The 25,117-nt window shown below is 38.1% G+C and overlaps 3 protein-coding genes and 2 pseudogenes across 3 annotated transcripts in view; 3 read left to right on the plus strand and 2 right to left on the minus strand.

The window, feature by feature from the left end:
- Positions 1-10,867, minus strand: part of LOC111324592 (sortilin-like) — a 27,519-nt gene extending 16,652 nt beyond the window's left edge. The window contains exons 1-9 of the mRNA XM_088760218.1: positions 10,512-10,867; positions 10,317-10,391; positions 9,203-9,270; positions 6,083-6,185; positions 4,704-4,880; positions 2,443-2,510; positions 2,146-2,204; positions 1,448-1,516; positions 677-750 (exon numbers count right to left, since the gene is read on the minus strand). Coding sequence (XP_088616344.1) covers positions 677-750; positions 1,448-1,516; positions 2,146-2,204; positions 2,443-2,510; positions 4,704-4,880; positions 6,083-6,185; positions 9,203-9,270; positions 10,317-10,391; positions 10,512-10,748 — 930 coding nt within the window. The 5' untranslated portion in view covers positions 10,749-10,867. The remainder of the gene's footprint in view (positions 1-676; positions 751-1,447; positions 1,517-2,145; positions 2,205-2,442; positions 2,511-4,703; positions 4,881-6,082; positions 6,186-9,202; positions 9,271-10,316; positions 10,392-10,511) is intronic.
- A 1,693-nt stretch (positions 10,868-12,560) lies between these two features.
- Positions 12,561-15,570, minus strand: LOC111324605 (BTB/POZ domain-containing protein 6-like). Its single transcript, XM_022928211.2, has one exon. The coding sequence runs from the start codon at positions 15,209-15,211 to the stop codon at positions 13,751-13,753; it is 1,461 nt and encodes a 486-aa protein (XP_022783946.2). The 5' UTR covers positions 15,212-15,570; the 3' UTR covers positions 12,561-13,750.
- A 1,224-nt stretch (positions 15,571-16,794) lies between these two features.
- On the plus strand, positions 16,795-19,570 carry LOC111324583 (BTB/POZ domain-containing protein 6-B). Its single transcript, XM_022928181.2, has one exon. The coding sequence runs from the start codon at positions 16,795-16,797 to the stop codon at positions 18,262-18,264; it is 1,470 nt and encodes a 489-aa protein (XP_022783916.2). The 3' UTR covers positions 18,265-19,570.
- A 2,270-nt stretch (positions 19,571-21,840) lies between these two features.
- LOC148730938 (BTB/POZ domain-containing protein 6-like) lies at positions 21,841-23,750 on the plus strand (annotated as a pseudogene).
- On the plus strand, positions 23,742-25,117 carry LOC148730939 (BTB/POZ domain-containing protein 6-like; annotated as a pseudogene).

Here is a 25,117-nt window from a genome sequence, read left to right on the forward strand (position 1 = left end):
GAATATGAATATTAATGAGGAACAAAAACTGATTTCATTAAGAAAGCGACATTTAATCATGAAACTAAACATTTACAAATCGTTTTGAAAAAAATACGGCCTGCATCTTCACTGTCCGTTGTGAATACCTCTACACGTGTGTATTAAAAATTAAAATGAATGAAAATGTTTTTACATTTGCCTAAAATGTTGAACTAAATCATTTTGTCTTAAATAAGACTAATCGATTTTACTTTACTTTTCAACGCTGTAGTTTTAAAAAGAATATGGGTACTGATCTTGATCATGACTAATAAATATTCATGACAAAAACTAGGACCAAAGAAAAAGTATGGATAATCGAGGTCTAGTTAATTAAGGCTTGACTGAAGCAAGCTGAATCTTTTTTATTCATTAATTTTCATGAATGAAACTTAATAATAATAATAATAATAATAAAAATAAAAATATAAGACTTTTATAGCACCCATGCTAGAGTTCAGAGTGCTGTACAGCTATATGGATTGGAAAAAAAAATAAGATAAAGATGATTAAAACAACTTAGTAAAAGTATTATGCAAAAACCGAATGACTAAATTAAAGACTTGATCAAATAAATGAGTCTTCAGGTTGGATTTAAATGTCACAAGCAATATGGTGCTTGCCGTATGGCGTCCAGAGACTTAAAGAAACATACCATGTTGTGGCGTATAGAAACATAAAGAAAGTGCCCCTGCAGTCCAAAGGAGTACACATGCTGAACATGGATAGCTAAGGAAAGAAATAAGGAACAAAATGAAGTGAAATTTTCCAATAAGTAAAGTCCTAACCTCTAAATCTCTAGATCTGATTGCTAATTCTCACTTATAGCTTCGAAACATTTCCTTTTAAATTAGATACAAGAATTTGGTGTTAGATCAAGATAACCAATTCTACCATTTTCGTGAAGGGTGCGGCTGTAGAGAACTTTTAATAGAACTTTAAGTCATCACATTTTATATCTGTTGGTTCCACTGTGAGCAAAGCACGCTACATAAGGTATTGTGTGATCAGTCAACCTTATCACTTGAAGAATAGACACAAGTCCATATGCAATCAGAACCTAGAAATCTTCCACAGAAGTGATCACACCGTGTTACAAAATTAACCCTGTAACTTCCAAGATCCGATTGTTAATTCTTCCTTCTTGTTGCTAATTACAATTCCTTGTAAATCATGTTATTTTGGTGTTAGATCAGGATAATAACTTCTACTTGATAAGTTTGAATATTCCCATAACCTGTTTGCTGGATAATGTATGGATATTGTTAGGAGAAATTTCATGTTAATCACTCCTGGGTGATAATGGGTTAACAGGATGGACCAGGATGAAAGAGAGCAAAAATATTCTTCAAACTTGTTCTAAAGGAAAATTAGTGTCTGAGTTAACAAAAACATCTCTTATTAAAAATTTTTTGTTAAAACTTACCTTCAAACTTTTCTCCAAGGTCCCTTGATCTGATCAACTTAGCTTCTCCCTTTAGGAAGCTATTAGCATCTGTTAATTTTTTGAAAAGACACATTTCAGTATCAATAAAGTTCAACACAGTTTCCTTGAGTTAAAAACTGATCTATCAACAACTTTACCTTTAGGCAAAACAAAAAATGGGGATCTTGCATGCACGTGATTTGTCACAGTCTATCATATTATGAGACAAGATAGGATTTGGAGATAATGTGAGATTTTTCCAGATTTGGGATTAACTAAAGGAGTTGTTCATGAGAGAGAATATAAACTGAGTGAGTTCCCACAACCCAAAAAGGAGATACCAATACATTAATTCAAACTGACTAACACCACAAGGAAATTTTGTATTTTTTCATCTGTTTTCACCTTTCAGCTCACTGCATAAAACAAAAGCAAGACTTCAAGACCAAGAAACAACCCTCTGTAAACAGACTTAAAGACCTGTCCTAAAGGCTGATGAGAATTTATGAAAATGTTTTAAAAAGTTTGCAAAAGCTGTGATGTATCAAAATGAAAGTAACTTTGTCACCCTGGCATTTAAATAAAAATTAATGCTTATTCTTGAAATGAAGGACGACAAACACACTAGATCACACAATAGGGTAGCTACATGATTGTATGCATAATGATTATCCCACATTCACCAAAAAAATACTCACTAGATGAGACTGTCATTAAGATTGTGTTTTCTTCTCCTTCTGTATCTTTGATGGCACCCCTAAGACCAAACGAAAACAACAAGATTTCAAAATCCTTTGACAAAAAGATAATATCTAGGCACTAAACGTAACTATACATTGCAGTTCTGATCTTTCCCTGGAACTTGAACGGTTTCACACCAGTTTTGATTCTTATTTTCATTTGTTTCTGACAATTTCAATGAAACAAAGAAAACTAAAAATTAAACTTGTTGGAAAAATTTCACACTTAAAAATCTTGCCTTTGCATGCTCTTACCATTTTAAGCTTCTAACATAACTCTGTAAAAATTTCCAGTGACGTCCAAAGTCTGTTGATAAATATGCCTACAAAAAACGAAGCAGGAAACAAGATGTTTTTTTGTTGGTGCACATTCATAACATAAATGAGCACAGTACACATCTTCTGATTAGTAAATTCAGTTTTCAACTCAATCAATCAATCGTTTATTCAACCCTATTGCAGTAACAACTGAATTACAGGGGGTGGTCACGACATACATTTTGAAATTTGACAGTTACAAAATCATTAAATCTTTTACATTTGCCAGTAGAGGCCTGATACGATTGTGAGCCTTTATCACATTATAGAGCCCACATATAACTTTTTATAATGTCATAAAAGCAATAGAGCACATAATTTATTTCCAGGCTCTGTAACATGATAGAACCCACTTTGGATGTTGGGAGAACACGAGGAAAGTTTAATAATAATAATAATTATAAAAATCACTTTTCTCAGCTCGTGATTTGTAAGTTGTTCTCTTGTTCCCCCAACACCCTGCATGGCTCTATCACATTATAGAGTCCGAAAAATGTGTTTTGTTGTTTAAATAAGTGCTGCTGCAGCAATTTTGAATTTAAGCTAACCTGTTTCAGCAACAAGAAAGTGATCTCTAATAAATTACTCCCCCTGAGTTGTTGAACCCTTTTTCACCCTAACTTCAGTCTGCATAATTATTCTCCATACAGTTCTCTAAACATTTCCTAAACTGCTGACAAGGTGAAATTTTTAAACAATCAAGAGCTTCTTTAAATGGTGATCAATTAATTTTCTATAATTGATCACCATTTAAATGACCACCATTTATTCTTGTCACCTTGGTGTTTAATTCTGGGGTAACATTGCAAGGAGAGATTCTAGTCACTCTCAGGTTTTAAGGGTTAAATATCAGAGGCAGTTACCGCTGGAAAAGCCTATCAGATCAACACATAGATTCCACGTTGCCGCAAGCGTGTTCAGAAATAAATATGTGGTGAGAACAGAAAAGCAACACATGAGGTGCATCCGAGTCTGTCACTTGACAATGAAAACTTTGGTCGGATACTCAGTCAGTCAGTCAGTCTAACAGTAAATTGATTAGTTGGACAGTCAGTCAGTCGGCAAGTTGGGAAGTCAGTCGGTCATTGAGTGAGTCAGACAGTTCATCACTCTTAATCAGACAGCTAATTTGTAAGTCAATCAGTCAATCAGTAGGTCAGTCTGTCAGTCAATCTGTAAGTCAGTCTGTCAGTTAATCTGCAAATCAGCCAGTCAGTCAATCTATGAGTCAGACTGTTAATCTGTAAGTCAGTCAGTCAATCTGTAAAGCAGTCAGTCATTCTGTAAGTCAGTCACCCAGTCTGTAAATCAGTCACCCAATCTGTAAGTCAGTCAGTCAATCTGTAAAGCAGTCAGTCATTCTGTAAGTCAGTCACCCAGTCTGTAAATCAGTCACCCCATCTGTAAGTCAGTCAGTCAATCTGTAAGCCAGTCAGTCTGTAAGTCAATCTGTAAATCAGTCAGTCAGTCAGTCTATGAGTAAGTCAGTCAATCTGTAAGTCAATCGGTCAGTCAATCTATAAGTCAGTCAGTTGATCGTAATTCAGTCAGGCAGTCAATCTATGAGTCAGTCAGTCAACTGTAATTCAGTCAGGTAATCAGTGAGTCAACTAGTTATATCAACTAAGTTGAAATTGTAAATTGACTAACATAAGTTAAAAAGCTGACATTTCAAGTGTTAGTCCTTCGTCAGTCAATCAGTAAGTCAGTCAATCTATGAGTCAGTCAGTTAATCTGTAAGTCACTTAATCCGTAAGTCAGTCAGTCAGTCAAACTGTAAGAAATGTAAGTCTAACAGTCAACCTATAAGTCAGTCATAATTTGAATATATCAACAAAGTTGAAATGGTAAATTGGCCACCGTTACAATTACAAAAGCTGACGTTTCGAGCGTTAGCCCTTCGTCAGAGCGAATAGGGAAATTGTGGGTTGTGTGTGCTTTTAAAGGCAGAAAAAGGAGCTACGTGATTGGTGGGAACATGGCAATGAGAAAAACACGAATAAATTAGTGGAATGAAAAGTCAGTCAGTCAGTCAGTCAGTCAGTCAATCAGTTAGTCAACCAAGTGAATCAATAATTATTCACTCAATCCCATGTAATCTGTTAATTACAATTATGGTAAGTTTCCAAGAAGTCTAAACTTCCATGTAGTCTATCGCTAACTCATCTATGGATTATCTGCCAATCAATCCTTCTCACCATCCCATTAACAACAGCTTTTGCCAAGATCCAATCTTCCTGCCTTGGATGAAACAGAAGTGGTCCACTGATCTGAAATGGACATTTCACCTGCTCCCAACTGTTCCCTCCATCTTTGGTGATTACCAGGCCAGATTGAGTTGGGAAAAAAGGAATGCTGTGGGAAACTAGAATAACCTAAGAGTAAAACAAACAGAATCAAAACATTAGTGAGTAGTTTTAAGATGATGACAACTTATGCAACATGATGGTAAATGGTACGTTTACCCTTTGACTGCCAGAAGTGATTTTTAAAAAAAAAACATGGAACTTCTCCTCTTGAGAATACTCATAATTCACAAATGAAAATACCATACACTTGTTGCTGGGTTCCCTGTTTTTGTGTTTTCCTGCCCTTTTTGTCACATGACATCATCACATGACCTCAGTCGCTCAAGAATGTTCCGTTTTTTTTTTTTTTGTTATGTTTGGGGAGGCATATTCATTCGAGTAATGAGGTCCGATGAGCAGATAGAAAACCAATAAAGACGAATTTTGGTCGTTAAAGTTTAGGGTCGTTACAACACTACTCAACAAACAGGTAATGAGAATACTCATAATTCACAAGTGAAAATTGTTACCTTGATCTAACAACAAATTCTTGTAACTAATTCTTGTAACTTAAGCAAATCATTGGAGACAAACTAGGGTTTAAGTCCCTGTTACCATACATACTGACACAGAGGTAACAGTGCTAATGACATGATTATAGCTTAGTAAAGGAAGATGTTTTTTTGTCTCGTCAAGGATGAGGAACAAAGAATAACTTTCAATCCCCATGAGAAATCAAACCCCCTTTAGGTCCCAGAACTGATTAATGTTTAGCTTTTTCTGGCAAGATCAATATGTTAGATAGCAAAAGAGACAAACTGGTCAGATGAAGAGGTTTCTTGATAAAACACAAAGCTCTCTCAACTTGGTTGATTAATAAGGAAATGTATATGTTAGGCTGCCTTCACACTTGGTGCCCGAGCATGAGTGCCAGGGCACTGGCACAAAATGGGGTGATTGTGAAGAAAAGCTCCCCAAAAAACCTGTCGGCCGACTGTCGGTCAACTGTCGGCCAACAGATTACTGAGAGATTACGAACAGGCTACCGACAGCTAACCAACAGGCTGCTGACAGGCCACTGTGTGTGGAAACCTGGGTACCTGATATATCAGTGTCCAGTTCAGTGCCGGAGTACAAGGTCTACAGGCACAGTGCCTGAATTCTGGTGTGGGTACTTGAAATAGAAGTGTGTTCACATTAGGGCCCATCAAGAATCACAACTTGGGCACCATGCTTAAGCACCAACTGTGAACACAGCCTTATAGATAACAGAAGGGAGAGTTGCAAACCTTATTGGGATTAACTGGGCTTTTCAAGATCCCACTGTCCTTTCTAATGTGGGTATTGAAAACTTCAGCATTCACATGTTTGAAAGTTTTCCCAAAGTCCTCACTGAAATGAGAAAAACAAGAAATTAATTAAAAGACTGTAGTTAATCTTATCATCTTTCCTTTGTTCCTTTCAGAAATTTAAGTACCGGATGCATAATGGCATTTAACAAATGGTAAACACACAGCGTACACTATTGAGTTATGGATGCACACGGCAGGTTGCTAAGCACAAAAGAAGCGTAAGAGTTGCTCGAGGCGATAGCCGAGAGTGACTCTAGCTTTTTGAGTGCTTAGCAAACCTCCCAAGTGCATCCATAACTCAATAGTGTACGCTGTGGTGTTTACCATTTGTTTTATAACATAACATTAAATACATTGTAGCTAAAGAGTTCCCTTTTATTTAACAAATCTTACATGACCAGAAAAAACAAGCGCGCAAGGAAAAATAGTCTTTGCATTTGCTCACGTCAGCAGCGTACACCCATGGGCAAATGGGGGACGCTAAATTGACCAATCAGAGTGCGCGCTTTATTTTGGTTATGTTATAATTACTTTTTAGCTATAAAAATAGTACACTTATGACAGTAGAGCATTTGCCTAATGTCAAAGACAATTCATGAATTTGATCTATTTACAAGTTGTTATCAAACTCTGCAATGTTTGTGGGCTTCTTTTAAACAAAATCATAGCTAAAAATTTTTAGTTTACCAGCAGAAACCTTTACTTTGCTTGACATGTGATACATGAAACACAAACCTGGACAAAAATGACTCAGAGTGGGTCCCAAAACATATTCAATTTGATACTCATGCACATGAACTCTAACGCTCTGCTAAGTGGTTTTAAAATTACATTTCTAGCACATTTTGTCATTTTGCTTTTTTTATTTAGATTTCTAGGACACTTTCTCATTTTGATTTTTTGGATTCTCAGAAGTTGAGTCACGAAAATCACAATGACGGAACAAATTCCTTCAGGAGCCGGCTCAGGTTTAGGAGGAACTATCTAATGTTCTTTTCTGAAGAATCCACTTTTTGGTCATCTTTCAGATGGTTAAGAGCTGGCTCCCACTGAAAAGAACAGAACTCTATTCAAGAAAATCAGGAGAAGGATTTAAAGGATGTCTGTTAATTTTATCTCTTTGTTGCAGCTTCTCTTGGAACAAAACAATAATTATCTTGAAGATACTAAAATTTTGCTAAACTATTAAAAAAGTTAGCAGTCTGATGACTTGATTTGGTTACAACAAGAGCAGGCAAAACAAAGTTTAACTGCTAATGACTATGCTTTCAAACTTTTCAATAAAGTGCATCAAGATGAACTGCATTTGGGGATTAAGCAAGTTTCCAGACTTCTATAAGCTGAGAATTCAACAAAAATAAGCTAAAATGAACTACATTGGAGCTGGAGCCCTGGCTTTCGGATTGGCTGTTAGTCTTTTCTTGTGAACTATTTCAAAATGGAAAGAAAGCTTCCAAGAGTTTATTATCGCTTGAAAGACTATTGGAAAGGATTGCTTGCAATGAAGAAATTAGAGCAAGAGGCTAAAGTTCCTGAAAATGTTGCAGAACTTTGGCTGATGAAACAAACTATCTAGCAGATTTACACGCCTGCTTTAAAGCATAAAAATGGATTCTCAAAAGTTGAGTCATGAAAATCAAAATGACCAAACAAATTCCTTCAGGAGCTGGCTCAGGTTGAGGAGGAACTATCTAACGCTCTTCTCTGCAGAATCCACTCTTTGGTCATCTTTCAGATGGTTAAGAGCTGGCTCCCATTGAAAAGACCAACTCTTGATGTTGAATTTCCACATGCAATTCACCAAGCTTATCTTCTTTTCCTTCTTCATGACAGACTTCTGAGAGGAAAGGAGATCTACAAAATTGACAGTTGTCAGTGTCGTGCACAGATTCACACAACTAACCTCAAAGGATTCTTCTGTAGTCTCTCAGAGGCTTTTCAGTGAAAAATTTATAAGGGAGGATCACTGAGACGGCCAAAAGTTCTTCAGGTTGATACTGGGCGTAAATTCATGGGTGATGGCACAAGAGAAATGGAGAAGCATGATATGAGGATAAGAAGAGGGAATGTAAACGTTCACAGAGATCAAGGAATCATTGAGCTATTCAATCAAACTTTGGGTGAACATCTCTTCAGTTTTCAATAAAGTCAGAAGATGAACTTCACATCTGGAAAGAGAACTACTGAGTGGGTTAAAAGACTTCCAGAGCTTGTCTCAGCTTTGAATGTCCAGGTGACTCTCAAGAGTCACAAAGAGTTCAACCACTTACATTGTATTCTGGACCTGTTGGCTCGAAAGAGAAGAGGTTTCACTTCTAAAAGATTGTGAGGTGTTTGTGTGCAGCTACTGAGCTGGAAGGTGTACAGAAAAGAGCTGCAGATCCAAACTGGTCTTTGAAGGTCTAAAACATTAGTACATCAATTATTGTGAATGAAGGAGAGCCAGTTCTGTACTATCTAAAAGATTGACTGAAAAATGGATATAATCAGAGGAGAGCTTCAGATAGTTCTTCCTGGAACTAGGCTGCCTCCTGAAGGGATTCGTTGAGTCATTTTGATTTTCATGACTCCACTACGGAGAATCAGAAAAAGTAGGCTGGCAAAGTTTCCTGTCCTTACATCAATTTATATCTCTGTGCAATGAAACTGTAATTGTAAAATATGCAATTGTTATGTAATAAGTTTTGTACTTGTGATGTCAGCATTATTGTTAGTAGCTGTATAGTATTAACGGAACTTTTTATACTGCATTATACATAGCTGTAGCTTGTAAGTAATGTCTATATCGTATTATATAATAAGTAATTTATTAAGTGTATTGCAAATAAAATTAAAAAAGGGAAACAAACTATTCTACTAATCTAAATCAAAAAAGCAAAATGTGCCAGAAATGTCATTTCAAAACTACCAACTATAACATATCTCAACCAGAAATACATACTTATATAAAAACAAACAGACCGACCAACCAGGTAGTTTATGATTACTTTGACCTATGACATCTGGATACATACTGCAATTATGATCAATAATATCAATATCCAATTTTTTTTTTACCTTTTGTAAAGGTCTGAAGGTTTGCTAAAGAAAAACATCAGCTCAGTTGTCGCCAACAAGAGCATCGTCTGAAAGAAAGACAGAAACAAGTTTATGTAAAATACAATTTTCTCTCTTATAAAGCATTTTCCTAACAACATAAACTTTTAAATAACTTAGTGTTGTTTCTGATAACTTTCTCAAAGTTTCATAGATCTCTTTAAGCCCTTGGGCAGCATCATGCAACAACAAGCTGTTTATTGTTGTTGATGTTGTTTTTTGAACTTAACAACAACTTTTGAATTGAAATAACAATTACCATGAAGCATTTAAATTATTTTAAATACTTAAAAGTTCACATTCAGATTGATTCCAATTTTACTAGTTTTAGAGTAAAATGAGTAAAGCCTCCATTCCGCTTGTGTTGTAACTTTGCTCTCATCTTACATGAAAAATGCACTCATTTTCAGCCAAGCAGAAGCACAGAATTTGTTCATGTATATTATTACAGGACATAAATTATCTCATCTCATTCTATCTTTTAATCATCTTTGGTTAGGGTCCCCAAACATACTTATTTCTCCCCTTCAGTCTGTTAACGACATTAAAACAGAAAGTAAACAGCTGCTTTTAATCAATGCAGTCAGGCACAAAGTTTCAATTTGCATCCTCAAGACTTAAAAATCATTTGATGTTTAATGGTACCATTGAATAAACAATTTTCAGGAAATTAATTCAAATACTTCCCCGCACATGTCGCCTTTTTAACAAAACAACAAAAAATCAACTCCAAGCCAAAACCTCAGGAACAAATTTCTCTATACAAAGAAGAATTCTTAGAGGAATTTTTCGATACCATGGTAATTAAAACCTTCATAATTAAATAGCCGAAATTTTGTAATTAATGATCAACACTAACTGCAGGGAATAGAAGCCTCTTAAAATTCAAAAACAAAAACACTTGTAAAAGCCACAAAAATCGGGCAGAGGTTGGTTAAATAAAAGTTTCCACACACTGATAGCATATATTTCTGTCTATACGTCACCGATCATGTGATCTGCACTAGGTAAACCGAACGCTTTTCTTATGTAAACCAAAAAAATTAAAAGGGACGATCATAAAATTTCTGCTCACCGCAGCTTCTCCGGTCTCTTTTCTACCGATCCAGCTAATGGAGATACTCATCTTTGTTTCGTTTTCAAACTTCCACTACAAGAGAAAAAAAAAAAGAAGAAAAGGTTCCGATAAATTGCGATTATCCTTCTTACAAAATGCGGAAATATGAATATTTGTAAACAAAAGATAAAAATCAAAATGCACTACACTTACTGGATTATTCTCAATTCCACTACCTTCATCCATAGCGGGATTTCGACATTTCTCTCTTGAACCATCTACTGCGCGTTTCGTGTGTCGGCGAAAACGTCGCTGTTGGTTGAGAGATTTCCTCGACATCGATAATTTGAGGACGTCTTTCGACGGTCGATCGGTGACGAGTTCGCCGCTTAGGACCGCATTGAAGCAATTTATGACGAGAAAAACACTTGTTACGATAGCCCCGCGCATTACGAAAAGAAATCAAATCACAATGAGATAAAAATAAAAGAAGAAATAAAAGAACTACAAAATGTTATAGTTTAAAACACATATCTTCCAGCGATTTTCTGCAAGAATAAACTTGAAAGACCCATCTGAGCATGCGTTTTATGGCATACCGCACATTTAATTGCCGCAGGCTCGATTTTCAGAGGGCGGAAAAGGAAGCAGTAGATTTGGGTGAAAAAGAGAAAGTTGTATCCCACTTTTTGCCCCCGCTTCTTGTTCATTTACGAGACAATCTCATCGACTACTCGAATTTCAAATGGATTCAAACAGGTATTTCAATGGTGTCCGTAAATCCAACCATAGGTCCGCAACGTGTACGAATTTTTGTCTTACCATTCCGTCTAAAACGCATCAGAAAGATGGAGAAGGAGACAGGAACTGTCTAAGACTCACCTCAGAGCTTTTCCTCTTCCTTATAACGGAAACATAATATTTTTTTTCCTATCAGATCTAGTGATTTTTTAATGTCGAAGTTTTTTTTTTTTCGCACGGATTTCACGCGTTTTTCTTAACATAATCGAAAAATAAATCTAATTTGAACAAGGCAGAGTCACTTCGTTGGAAACATTTATAGTAAATATATACCACACGAGTAAAAAGTGCTTTTCGCGCGCACTGATGGCTAGTTCGGAAGTGAATAGCAATTTCCCACCATTTTTTAGTATACTTTTTCGGTATCTGTGTGGTATATACTAAAACACTTATCAGTTAATCTCAGAGTCGTTGATTAGGTGATTAGATGGGTTTGCGAAGATGAGAGTTATCTTCGCAGGAAGGATTTGTGCAGAAACGATTTTGGTGTGTGTTTTATGACGCTCAGTCGAAATGCTATCAATTATTCCTCATTTCCTGAAATGAGATAGACTGGCAGTTTCACAGTAAGATCAGAGACTCCTCAATGCCAAACGCCGCACAGTATTTCAAAAGAAATTTTACAGAACATGTTTATTACGTCAGAAAATGTTCTAGAAACCAAAACCTGGAATGCTCCGAAAAAACGCCATACGACGATTTTAGCTGTAGGTACGTGCCTAGATTCACTTATTACCAAACTTTTAAAATCTGCTCGCATTAAAGCTTGAATGAGATAATTGACTGATTTTTTCTATTTTGCTCTTGGCAATTATCATCTTTAATTAAGATCAGCCTTCGTGCTAGGCTTTGAAAAATACAGAGTTCTTCTTTATAACACTTCAATCCTTAGTTAACTCATTGATCCTTCTCTGTTCAGTGCACAGAATCTAATACAAATTTCGGAAACAAACAGCTAGTTACTTTTATAGAGCAGAGCTGTTTTGAACTACCGCCTCCTGGTTAGCTCAATGGATAGAGCGCTGGACTGTTGTGCGAGGGTTCTAGCCCCGCCGGACCGACACTCAAGATCTTAAAATAATTGAGAAGAATATGCTGCCTTTCTATAACATCAAGAGATGGTTTAGATATTCTAGTCTTCTCGGATAGGGACGAATAAATAGAGGTCCCGTCTCCTGCAGGGTTAGGGGTAGGAGACGTTAATTTCCCGAGATTACTGTGTGATGAATGTCCTCCCCTGGGGTGGGATGGGTGGATTGTTGTCTTGCGTTTCATACATGAGCCTCTGGCTCGGGCAATATTGGCAACCATGCCCCACTTATTGCATACTGCCAAAAAAAAAAAAATTCAACAGATTACCCGCACTAGTGGATAACCCGCACCTTAAAAGCAAAGGAAATTTGTACAAAAAGGCTCTAGATTTCACAACGTTTCATGCTTGACAGAATGCGAATTCGTGGCCACATTTTGTGCGAGCGATCGTTCAGCGCCATGTTTATTTGTTGATTTCTCAAAAAAAAATCGATATCTCCGGTTCTCCTGGGCCTAACAAGTCCCAGTCCCTTAAAACGGGAAAATTCTCTTAACAAGTCCCAGTCCCTTAAAACGGGAAAATTCTCTTAACAAGTCCCAGTCCCTTAAAACGGGAAAATTCTCTTCAGCTCAAGCGCGTGTTAACTGGAAATTATTTTGTTACTGATGCGCCGGATATCCGTGGACTATTTTTGTCACAATCAAGGTTTTGTTTACACACGTGTCAATAAAAATTTGTTCGTCGCGCAACTAATTATGCGGGAAATAAACTCGAGTCGGCATGTTTTCGTGTCACTTTGTGGCAGTCTTAATACAATAATATTCATTTGAGAAGTGGAAATGCAGGGAGGTGAGAACTTTTTTCAATTCAACGGCTAGTAGATTTCAAAATTGTTACATAACCCACACCTACCCATTACCCGCAGTGGCGCGTGTTAAAGGCAAAATCAACAGATTACCCGCGGGTAAACGGCCGGAAAGTACAGTATTACTAATTGAGTGTCGAACAACGAAAACCAAAGTAATCCCGACGACCAATCAGAACAAAGGTTTACATTATCATTAGCAATGAGGACTCAAACTAAAATATGGAAACTGCTTGAAGCGCGGAAAACCGCGCGCGACCCAGTGGCGACTGATTTCAGTTTTGCATCTGATTGGATGAGAGAATGGCATGAATTTTCTGAACCAATCCCCGAGCAAGTTAAGTAAAAACAAAGCAGTCACGGATTGATTTCGAAACACAGTTGAAATTGTCCTAAGCTCAGCTCAAACTAACTACTTCGCTTTATTCCAATTATAAAGCAGTGATGATTGTGAATGAGGGCATAGTTGGTAGAGGGGACTACCAACTATGATGAGGGACACGAGGCTCTTTGTTAAATGCGGTACTCTAACCACCTTGTTGCTATTTGTAATTTATCTTTGCATTAGTTTTTAACTTAAGAGGACCTTCCTGTAAACCATTTTTGTGACGTTAGCATCCTCATTAAAGATTATAGTATATATATATAAATTCTTTTTCTGTATACATTACACAACATTTCACACATGGGCTCCTGAAACTGTTAAGTGACTTCCCTGTCTCAGCTGAGTGCAACTGGACCAACCTATACAATTCATGTGAAAATGAAGGATGGAAACTGGCCGCGACTTGCCTTGGTTCGGCTGTTGCTTTCCAAAGGATCCTTGAAAGTGAAAACTACTCCTTGGTACTCAGTAGAGCTTTGGCCTCGCTCTCCGTACCAAGACGAAGGGCCTTTGATAACAGATCTTATTTCATATTCACGATCTGCTTTTAGAACAACTGGACTGACAAACAATACATCAAAGCCAGCATATTTGCTAGTCTGATCCATCTCAGAGGAAGCGTAGTTTCCACACTCTTGCACCAGACACATTGACGGGAAGTATTGGATTTCGTCCACTTGCAAGGAAATTGTATACTCATTTCCTTTAGAGCCAAAATGCCGAACTCCACGAAGCCTGATTTGTTTACTGACTGAGAACCTTAGCTTGTCAGTCACATGACCGTCGTACCTCCAGTCACCATGAGAGCCACTGCATGGCGAACGGAACTCTAAAAATCTATGACACCGAGGAAAGTTAATTTGCTGTCTTTTAACTTCCAAGAACGGTAGGGGGACTGTAGAAACGTTGCTGTAGTATTTCATCATGCTTTCACGCTCCTTATCTGTAAGAATGCCCGAATCTAGAACAGCAGAGGCAAACTCCCTCTGGGACATCAAGGGAAACCTTATCGCTTTTACTATTTCTTCTCCGAGAACTTGTCTTTTCAAGGCGCCATCAGGAGTTTTCTCTTCCGTTTCAATTTTTCTTGTTGCCCACTGATTAACTGCCTTAAAGAGATCCACTTCCTTTATATTCAACGTCTCTCTCTTCACAACAGACTCAACAACAGACCGTTCAACCGTAAAAAATTCCTTTGACGTCACAGCCTGATCTGCCTGCATCTCAATCACTTTCCAGCACTTATCTTCCAAATCTTTCTCTTCATATGTCTGAGCGGGAATTAGAACCACAAACACATTTGATATATCTACAATGTCTCGCAAATACTTAGTGCATTTATTCACGAGCGAAGGCACCATGTATTGCTTTGCCAGGTGCAACACTTGCAGTACATTACTTTCGCTCAAATTGACTTCGTCGTGGTATAAGAAACGAAAGAACTCCAACAAACTTTCGTACTCATAATCAGGAAATTCAAAAGAGCTTCTGGTCTCCGCCATTGGGCCATAGAACATGGCATAAAACACAGGACTGCTGATTGCAAGAATAAGCTTGTGAGCTGGGATCATTCGCCTCATGTTAGATGACGCCGCTGGAACAACAAATTTTACGTCGCTTAATAACTCTTTGTTGAAAATAAATTTAGTTCTGTCTAAAAGAGTAACACAATTTTCCTGACAAAATTCACCAATAACCAGCGCAGCAGAGGCGGCGGTGTTGTTTGTAGCCGCAGATGTGTTGTAGCCAGTAGCCGCTGAAATTTCGTAGTTCGAGGCCATCGTTGCCCTTACTGTATTGTTCGCTTTTTTAGATACAAAAACTCCCATACCCCGGAAATCTCACTTGATTTCCTTATAATAATGATTGGTGACCAAGAAACGATAGCGCTTGACAAAAATTGAAGATACCAAGGAGAAGATATCACGGTAGAATATACTTAGATACTGCTCGCGAATAAAGGCTAGACTTCCGCAGTTTTCGTGATACGACAATCCTTTGGTTACCCAAAAATCCAAAATATTAAGCCGTATTCTATTTCAAGATATAATATTACGTCTTGCAAAATCCCTTACATGACCTTCTACACTGGCTCGTTTTCATGGAAAACAGTTTCGCCAAAGTCACATCAGCCTCGTAGCCCTTAGAATGCACTATCATTCTACGTTTCATTATTTTTATCATAATCATTGTCATAATTATTGTCATTATTATATTAATTTACAATTATCATTACTATTAAAAGAAAGTGTGTTCATGTTATCATTATTGTTATCATTATTCTCTCGCTTTTAATTTTTATTTTATATTATTTTTTCAAGTTTTTCGGTTTTTAACCTTTTTTAACTCAATAATTAAACTTTTTCGAGGCAAGCCTCTCCACAAAGACAATCATGAGGACAAAGGAGGTGGAAGGAGGAAGTTAACTATTTACAGTGATTTCATATTATACGAGCCGGACTTAGAACATTAGTAGAGTGTTATCATGTCAATTGGCAACCCGTTAAGCTTGAATACACCCGGATTCAGATGGGAAATAACTCAATTGACTGCAAAGAATCCGCTAAAGAAAACTGGAGTTTTTGGTCACAACATTACATGTTCCCACGTCAGCTGAGGACATACACGGGGCGTAATAAATGTAAAAAGGACATACTTTATTTCCACGAATAGCGCTCAAGCGCTAATTTAAAATTTCGGCCGAAAGAAGGGGCGCGTATTCGAGGGATGGCACTAAATCGAGGAGGGCGCTTATCAAGAAATTATTTACCTGTACTTATTTCTAAAATAAAGTAGCATTAGGAACAGGTTTCTCTTGTATCCCTACAACTAGAAAGTGAGGGAGGAGGGGGTACTTGTTTGAAGGTATGGCCTTAGGGCCAGGGGTTAGCGCCTATTTGGTGAAGGGTACCTATTGGAGCATGGGCGCTTATTTAAGGAATTGCAATGTATACATTTTACCCTCCCCCTCATCCTCCCCCTCCGGCCACTTTCCTCTGTCCCCATGAGTGTCTTTGACGAGAGCTTTGACTTTGAAGATTGCCTGAAATGGTCAAAAACGAAAAAAAAAAAAAAAAACCCAAGAGGTGTAGAATGAGGGTGGTTTTAGAGGCTGATGACCCATGAAATATACGTTCTACAAAAAAAACTACAGAGGTCACCTTGCTAATGGTTTTCTGAGGCGCAATTATCATTTTTTAAAATATAACTTTGTGAAACAATTTGAATATTTGCGCAATTAACCACGATGCAAAACACTCTCGTATTATAATTATAACAATTGAGAAGTCCACCTTTTATTCACGAGCAGCAAGCATACCTCAACGTGATCTCCTCTGCTTCGTTTTCTCAATTTTTGCTTAGCATCTCTCGATCCCAAAACCACTGTTGAAAGGAAATAAAGTGAGACAACATGGGAGCAGGTGTGTCAAGGAAAGCGCACAATCCAGTAAGAGCAACGATGGCTGCAAAAAACGAAATTTCAGGGGCTGACTACAGCACTTTAGTGGCTACAGACATAACTGCCGCCTCTGATACGCTGGTTACAGATGAAGACTGGCAGACAAAGTGTGTTACTGTCTTAGACAGAACCAAATTTATTTTCAACATGGAATTACTAAGCGACGTAAGATTTGTTGTTCCAGCGTCATTCGGCCTGGGGCGAGTCATCCCAGCTCACAAGTTTATTCTTGCAATCAGCAGTCCTGTGTTTTATGCCATGTTTTATGGTCCAGTGGCGGAGACCAGAAACTCTTTTGAAATTCTCGATTATGAGTACGAAAGTCTTTTGGAGTTCTTTCGTTTCTTATACCACGACGAAGTCAATTTGAGCGAAAGTAATGTACTGCAGGTGTTGCAGCTGGCCAAGCAATACATGGTGCCTTCGCTCGTGAATAAATGTACCGAGTATTTGCGAGACTTTGTAGAAATATCAAATGTATTTAAATTTCTAGTTGCCGCTCAGACATACGAAGAGAAAGACTTGGAAGTTAAGTGCTGGAAAGTGTTTGAGATGCAGGCAGATCAGGCTGTGACGTCAGAGGAATCTTTTACGGTTGAACGATCTGTTGTTGAGTCTGTTGTGAAGAGAGAGACGCTGAATATAAAGGAAGTGGATCTATTTAAAGCAGTTAACCAGTGGGCAACAGGAAAAGTTGAAAAGCAAGAGAGAACTCCTGATGGCGACTTGAGAAGACGAATTCTCGGAGAAGAAATAGTAAAAGCAATAAGGTTTCCCTTGATGTCCCAGAAAGAGTTTGCCTTTGTTGTTGTGGATTCGGGCATTCTTACAGTTAAGGAGCACGGAGACATGATGAAATATTACAGCAACGTTTCAATAACTTCTTTACCATTCTCAGGAGTTAAAAGACTGCGGACAGACTTTCTTCGCTGCCATAGATTTTTAACATATTTTAGGCCATATCTTGCAAGTGGTGATAGTTATGCCAACTGGTTTTACGGCCTTGGTGCGACTGACAAGGCAAGATTCTCAGTCAATAAACCTATCAGGCTTCGTGGAGTTAGGCATTTTGGCTCCATAGGAAATAATTACACTATTTCCTTGCAGGTGGACGATGTCCAATATTTTCCGCCAAATTGTCTTGTAAAACAGTCGGGAAGGTACGCTTCCTCCGAATTCAAAATGGATAAGACCTACAAATATGCTGGCTTTGATGTATTGTTTGACTGTCCAATCGATCTGGAAGAAGATTGTGAATATGAAATCAAATCTCTTATCAACGGCCCTTTGTCATGGTACGGAGATCGAGGCCAAAACTCTGTTGAGTGTCACGGAGTGATTTTCACCTTTAAGGATCCCTTGGAAAGCAACGACCGAACCAACGCAAGTAGCGGTCAGTTTCCCTGCTTAATCTTCACATGAATTGTATGGGCTAGTCATTGTACTCAATTGAGAAACTATAGACGCTTAGCTGCAGGTTACGCCATATACGCGATGTTTCGAGAAAGGCTGTCGGAAAAGTAGGACAAAAGTGCGGGCGTCAATCTCGAAAGGTGATCTGGGTATCCGGTAGTGAAAGAATCTAAAAAGGTCAATAAATAAATAAACAAATAATTTCGTCAAGCACGTGATTCCTCGGCCTTACGGAGACGTTTTCTCAGATTCTCTGAAATTCTGATGTCCGTTCAAGGAACCTTGACCAGAAAACTACCCACAATATCCTTCAGGGTTGTTACATACACTTTTACGCTATCTTCCCGACAACCTTTTGCGAAGAAACTGAAATCAGAAAGAGATTTTAATGCGGTTAGAGTGCTGCATCAGATTCGTGAAGGAATCTTGACTAAGAACCCCGTGGTCATCATTCATAATAGTCATTGTTGTGTATTTGGAATGCACCCAAGGAATTACTGAGTTCGAGCCGAGCGAATTATGAAGTGGTTTGTTTTCGAGATAGATAGGTCTGTACAGACCTATCTATGTGCATTGGTAACGGATTAACTATTAAACCCCAAAGAGTGAGTGACTGGGCTCTAGTTTCTCCTTACCGCATTGCCCGTGAATCAAATGTAAAGGTCATGAGAATAATGGAAATGATCTCGAATTTAAAATGCACCTCATTGTTCATCGAAATCTTCTTGTCATTACCAAATGAAACTTTACGAAAAAAAAAATGTAGGAAATGAATACTAATTATAAGTTGTAAAGCTCGAATATATGAGTTCACTAAGCACTGAAGCCCTCCTAAGAAGAACTATACCTACAGTATTAAAAAAGTTTAGCATGAAGGCTGCGCTTAATCAAAGATGACTGTTGATAAAAGCGCTAGCAAAGGAGACAAATTCAGCCGAATATCTTATATTGAAATACTAGCAAACTTTTGAATGTCGGTAATAAGTGAATCTAGCTCTATACCTACGAATGAAGTCATCGAATGGCGTTTTTCGAGTGTTCCAGGCTTTAATTTGATTCTAGAAAAATGTTGTGAAATGAATACAGTGAGACTTCTTTTATTGTCATCACTTGGATATTCACAACTTAATCAGTTACGAATTCGAAATATCGTTGCATTGCCAGATGTCCGAAATTAAAACGAGGACAGATTCAGAGTGAGTTGGTAGGTAACTACCAAGTAGTAAGTAGACTTGTAATTTACTTGCTTAGTAGATTAGTTACCTCATCAGTTTGTCGAACTATTGACTTGATAAGTAAATTATTTTTTTACATATATTGTTATTTAATTCCTTGCGTCTTTCCATTGTTGTCATATTGTATTGGTTTGCACCATAAAAATGAATAACATAAAGTAAAATAAATAACTTTATTTAACGGGAGAAGCACTTTACAGTCGTTACACTGAGAAACCTGTGGCCCTCACCTTAATTACAATAAGGAAAAGTTACAAACAATTGCAATAATTTAGAAATTTCTAACTATAGAATTACAATAATTGGAAATGATCTAGCTATCAACATGCAACAAAAGAATGAAAGTTAAGAATATTAGGATATTTGAAAATGATCAATACTAGCGTACCCCTCCTTTATGTGCTCAATACATTTGCGTTTAAAAGAGTTGATAGTTTCGCTAGATCTTATTTAAACAGGTAAAGAGTTCCATAGCCTGCGAACAGGCTCCCCGTTCAATCAGACGTTGGGAAACAGGAAGGGGGGCCTGCACCCAAGTCTCAGAATATCTAATGTCTGCGTCCAAAATTTGGACGCAAAGCGCTGATTGGTTGATTTTAGCTTTTCATGACGTAGTCTTAGTTTTCAGTTCCGGGAGAGACAAAAAATCAAAATGGCGGAAAGAAGGTATGCTGTTCTTCGCCAGGCTTGTGACCACTTTTCAAATAATTTGAAGTTTACGATGCAATTGAAGCCCGAACAGCGTAATGCTGAGGACTGTCTACTTAATAAAAAATTCCTTTTGACACTATATTGCTATTTTGATGTCACCAACTATGCAAGCTGTTAACTAGTTATGATACTAGTAAGACTAGAAAGTTTTGTGTAAATCGCAGTAAAGGATAAGGACTTAGAGGGGGGGGTAGTTGTCAAAAGCCTTGCAGGGCTCAATTTGGGATTAGAACACAAAGTGCAGGTAAGGGGGGTGGTCAGTTTTTAAATTATCAAGTTAATGCAAAATTTTTTGGGTTCAGCAAGACCAGTGCCGTGTGGCTAGCCGCCCCAGGGCTCTGGAGTGCAATGAGAATGCTGGTCACGTGACTTATGGATGCTCAGGACGATTGACCTTTAAATATAGGGCTGCCATTGCTTGGAATACCCTCCCGGACAGCATAAAGGAGGCGTCCAGCCTTGAAGCTTTCAAAGAAAAACTGAAGAAAAACAAACTGATCTTGAGCAGCATATCTCATTCAAAGGAATCTTCATCAATTACGAATAAGGACGATATTTATACATATTTTTGAACTAATTATTGTAATACTAGTAACTTCTATATATATGTACATATTTCTATTTCTTAATTAAGTGTAAAGTTTTAAATTAGTTAGCAGGTCTACATCAGGACTTTAGTCTTGCCTACCTAGTAACCTGCTTTATCAAATAAACCATGTATGTATGTATGTATGTATGTATGTATGTATGTATGTCAAACCCTAACCCTAACACAAATCTAACCCTAACCCAAGATACTGGAAAAAAAGGTCAATGGAACTAACATGATCTCTGCAATCCCAGCCCTAACCATAGGTTTTAGTCGAGACTCATCATAGCTGTTTCCTGAGGGTGTCAAATACCTTAGTCACGTGATGTCCAATATTCCCCTTAATGAAGATGATGTGCTCGCGGTTCATTATTAATATAATCTAATTTCCCTTAATCGCTTCGCCAACCGGCAGGGACACCGCAACAGCTTACGCCAATTACTGGGGACCCAATAAACCCATCCATCCCACCCCAGGGGAGGACATCCATCACACAGTAGTCTCGTGTGTGGGAAATTAACGTCTCCTACCCCAACCCTGCAGGAGACGGGACCTCCATTTATTCGTCCCTATCCGATAAGACTAAAATATCCAACCCTTTCTTGATGTTAAAGAAAGGCAGCAAATTCTTCTCAATTGTTTTAATACCCTGAGTGTTGGTCCGGCCGGGGCTCCAGCCCTCGAACTCCCGCACAACAGTCCAGCGCTCTATCCATTGAGAAATTTGGTCTTCTATGATGCTTTTCAAAGGATAAATAACCAGCACAGTTTGTCACTCTTCCCCTTCAATCGACGCAGTAACAGCAAAGAGTTGGAGAATAAAACTTTTGCCGTATCTTTGCTCGGATAGGGACGAATGAATGGAGGTCCCGTCTCCTGCAGGGTTGGTGTAGCGATTAAATTAAACTACATTATATTAATAATGATGATAGCGATAATAACGATAATAGTAATAATAACAATAATTAAACGTTGAATAGGCTGACGTGACATTAAAAATTACGTTCAAACCAAGCTAAGAACAGTAGGCCATGCAAGTGATATATATTTTGAAACAGAACACCATGTAATATTTTAAATATTTAGGTAACCAAGGGTTATATTTCAAATATTTGGGTAACTATGGGTTATTGTACTATGAAGTCGAGAAGTACGATCCCCATTTGCTGCTAGTAGTAAACATATCTTACTGTGATCTCTTCGAATTCGTTTCCTCGATTTTTGCTAAGAAACTCTCGATATAACAAACCACCATTGAAAGGAAATCAGGTGAGACTGCATGGGGATTGTTTTATCAAAGTACGCGAACAAACCAATCACAACAAACTACGATATTTCAGGGGCCGCTGTGGCTCCAAAAAACACTCTTGTTGCTGATACGCCGATTGTTAAAGCGGAATACTCGCAGGCAATGTGTCCCACCGTCTTAGACAGAACCAAATTTATATTCAACAAGGAGTTACTATGCGATGTGAAATTTTCTTTTCCAGCTCCAAGCGGCGAGAGGCTCGTGATCTCAGCTCATAAGTTCATTCTTGCAATCAGCAGCCCTGTGTTCTGTGCCATGTTTATGGTCCAATGGCGGAGACCAGAAGCTCTTTTGACCGGCCTGAGTTTGAGTACAATAGCGTGTTGGAGTTATTTCGTTTCTTGCGCTGTGAGAAAGTTAATCTCAGCGAAAGAAATGTGATGGAAGTGTTGTACTTGGCCAAGCAATACGTGGTACCTTCGCTCGTGAACAAGTGCACTGAGTTTTTGCGAGACATTCTACGAGTATCGAATGTCTTTTAAGTTCTGGTCACTGCTCAGAAATTCGAAGAGAGAGATTTAGAAGATCGATGTTGGAAACTTATTGAGATGCAAGCTGACGAGGTATTGATGTCAGAAGGATTCTTAACAGTTGCAAAATCTGTCGTCAAATCTGTCGTGAGGAGAAGGAAGTTGAACGTTAAGGAGGCAGATCTATTTCAGGCGGGAGATGACAAAACGCGCCCGCAGAGTACCCCTAAAAGTCATGTATTGGTCAAAAAAATATTTTATGAACATGGTGAATCGTTTATTTAGATGTACATATCCTAAAATATATTGAGCTTACCAGCTCTCCGAATGTCTCAGTTTGATGCGATCCAGTTTTTTGGGGGACAGGTGACTAGGGCTCTCAGTCTTACTGGTTCGTCCATTTTGGTTTTACCGCTGTGTAATGAGTCCTTTGACCAGAAGACAAACAACTCCATGTGATAAATAAAACTCAATGTTTCGACTTCTGCACGAGGTAAAATATTTAAGCTTACTGCATTTCCCAGATCAACAACCCCAGTCGGATTTATATGCCGACCCATCACTGATTTTTTTTTTTTTTTTTTTTGGTTTGTTTACGTACCTCAGTTTTATTGCGCTATAAATAGATGGGTGAGGAGAAGCTAAGTTTAAAGATATGGATTACCTTTTTAAGTCTCAACCTACAAAGGTAAGCTTGTATCCTCATCGTTTCGCACAATTAAGAAACCCATGAGGCCATCATGTGTTATTATTAGATGGAGCGCCACACTTCGTACAGACGCCACACGTAAACAGGCATTTTGGAAGACGTAAAACCCGTTGCAGAATGAAGGTTGTCCATCATTTTGGCCTCTTGAAGATTATATGAAAATAGATGGTAGTCGGCCTATTAACGATAACGTTCATGGATGCTAGCTACAGTAGAGCATTCCGTTGGAAGTCGTCAGCAGTTTAATGTTAATTTCAAGATGGCGGTCAATTCGTGTACTACATCGAACTGCGACAATCGGAGTGCTGAGAAGCTCAATATATATAAGGATATGTACATCTAAACGATTCACCACGTTCATAAAGTATTTTATTTGACTAATACATGATTTTTTGGGGTACTCCATCCAGGTACTCCATAGGGTACTCCATGGAGTAGGGCTCGGCGTTTTGACATCTCCCATTTCAGGCAATAGATAAATGGGCTACCACTGAGATTGTAAAGCGAAGACAAACTCCTACTGGTCCCCTGCAAAGTCAAATGCTCGGAGAAGAAATCGTTAAAGCGATAAGGTTTCCTCTAATGTCTCAAGCAGAGTTTGCGTCTATGGTTTTAGGTTCTGGCATTCTTACAAATGAGGAAGACGGCGAACAAATATTCCAATTGTTCAAACCAAATATGACAAATATGCCAATTGTTCAGTCACTGACGAGACACCGCTATCGTCACCATGATTCTCTTCATGCCCCGTCATACCGTCAGAAAAATGCAGGCTTAGATTATTTAGCGCGTGATACTAGCAAATGGCGTTGCGATAGGTATGGCGGCAATGATAAAGTGAAGTTCTCTGTCAATAAACCCATAAGGTTGCGTGGAGTTGAGCATTTTGGCTCCATAGCAAACGAGTACACGGTTAATCTAAAGATCAACTGTATCGAACCTTATAGAAAGTGTCTCGTAGACAGTCTGTAGACTATGCTTCCACCGCCAAAGAAAACTGTAAATATTATGCTTTTGATGTATTGTTTGACCGTTCTATTTATCTGGAGGCATGTAAAGATGACGAGATTCTGTCGATTATCAAAGGTCCTTTGTCATGGTACGGAGAAAGTAGTCATGGCTCTGTTGAGTGCCAAGGAGTGATTTTCACTTTCAAGGATCCTCATCATGAAGTAAGTGAAGCCCAACGTAGAACCAACGCAAGTTGTGGCCAGTTTCCCTCCTTAATCTTCACATAAATTGGTGTGTCTTTGTACAAAACTGAAGGCCCTCACCAGCTTTTATACTTTACTACAGAAAGATGTATTTCAGTGTAGTAAGGCGGGTCTGCTTGAGATTAGTTCACCTCGACATGAAGGAATCTTAACCATGAATCTCGTGACAATACTAATCATTGCGTTACATTTGGAATGCACCCAAGGAGTCGGTCGAATTAGTTTGAGATGAGTGTATAGAGTTGTTGAGTGATTTGTTTTCGAGTGGAATAGCTTCTGTGCTTTAGAGACGGATTAACCATTAAACCCCAAAGGGTGACTGGCCTCTAGTTTCTCTTTATGATCACCAATTCAAAAGACACCTGATTGTCAATCGAAGTCTGATGATGATGATGATGATGAACTTTATTCATGTGTCAATTATAAAATAGCAGTAATAAAACCACCATCTCCTTGTCATTACTGCGGGAAATGTTAAGAAAAAAGTGTAGAGGATCTGAAAACTAATTTTAGGTTGTAAAGCTAAAATTCATGAGTTCAATAAGCATTGAAGTTTTCTTAAGAAGAACTATACATACAGTATTAAAAATTTCAGCATGAAGGCTGGGCTTAATCAATTTATTT

The sequence above is a fragment of the Stylophora pistillata genome, chromosome 5 (assembly GCF_964205215.1).
Source record: "Stylophora pistillata chromosome 5, jaStyPist1.2, whole genome shotgun sequence".
NCBI classification, from domain to species: domain Eukaryota; kingdom Metazoa; phylum Cnidaria; class Anthozoa; order Scleractinia; family Pocilloporidae; genus Stylophora; species Stylophora pistillata.

What these genes read in the sequence shown, in the direction of transcription:
- LOC111324583 (XM_022928181.2), top strand. Translation starts at nt 16,795, where the DNA reads ATGGGAGCAGGTGTGTCAAGGAAAGCGCACAATCCAGTAAGAGCAACG.
- LOC111324605 (XM_022928211.2), bottom strand. Translation starts at nt 15,211, where the DNA reads ATGGGAGTTTTTGTATCTAAAAAAGCGAACAATACAGTAAGGGCAACG.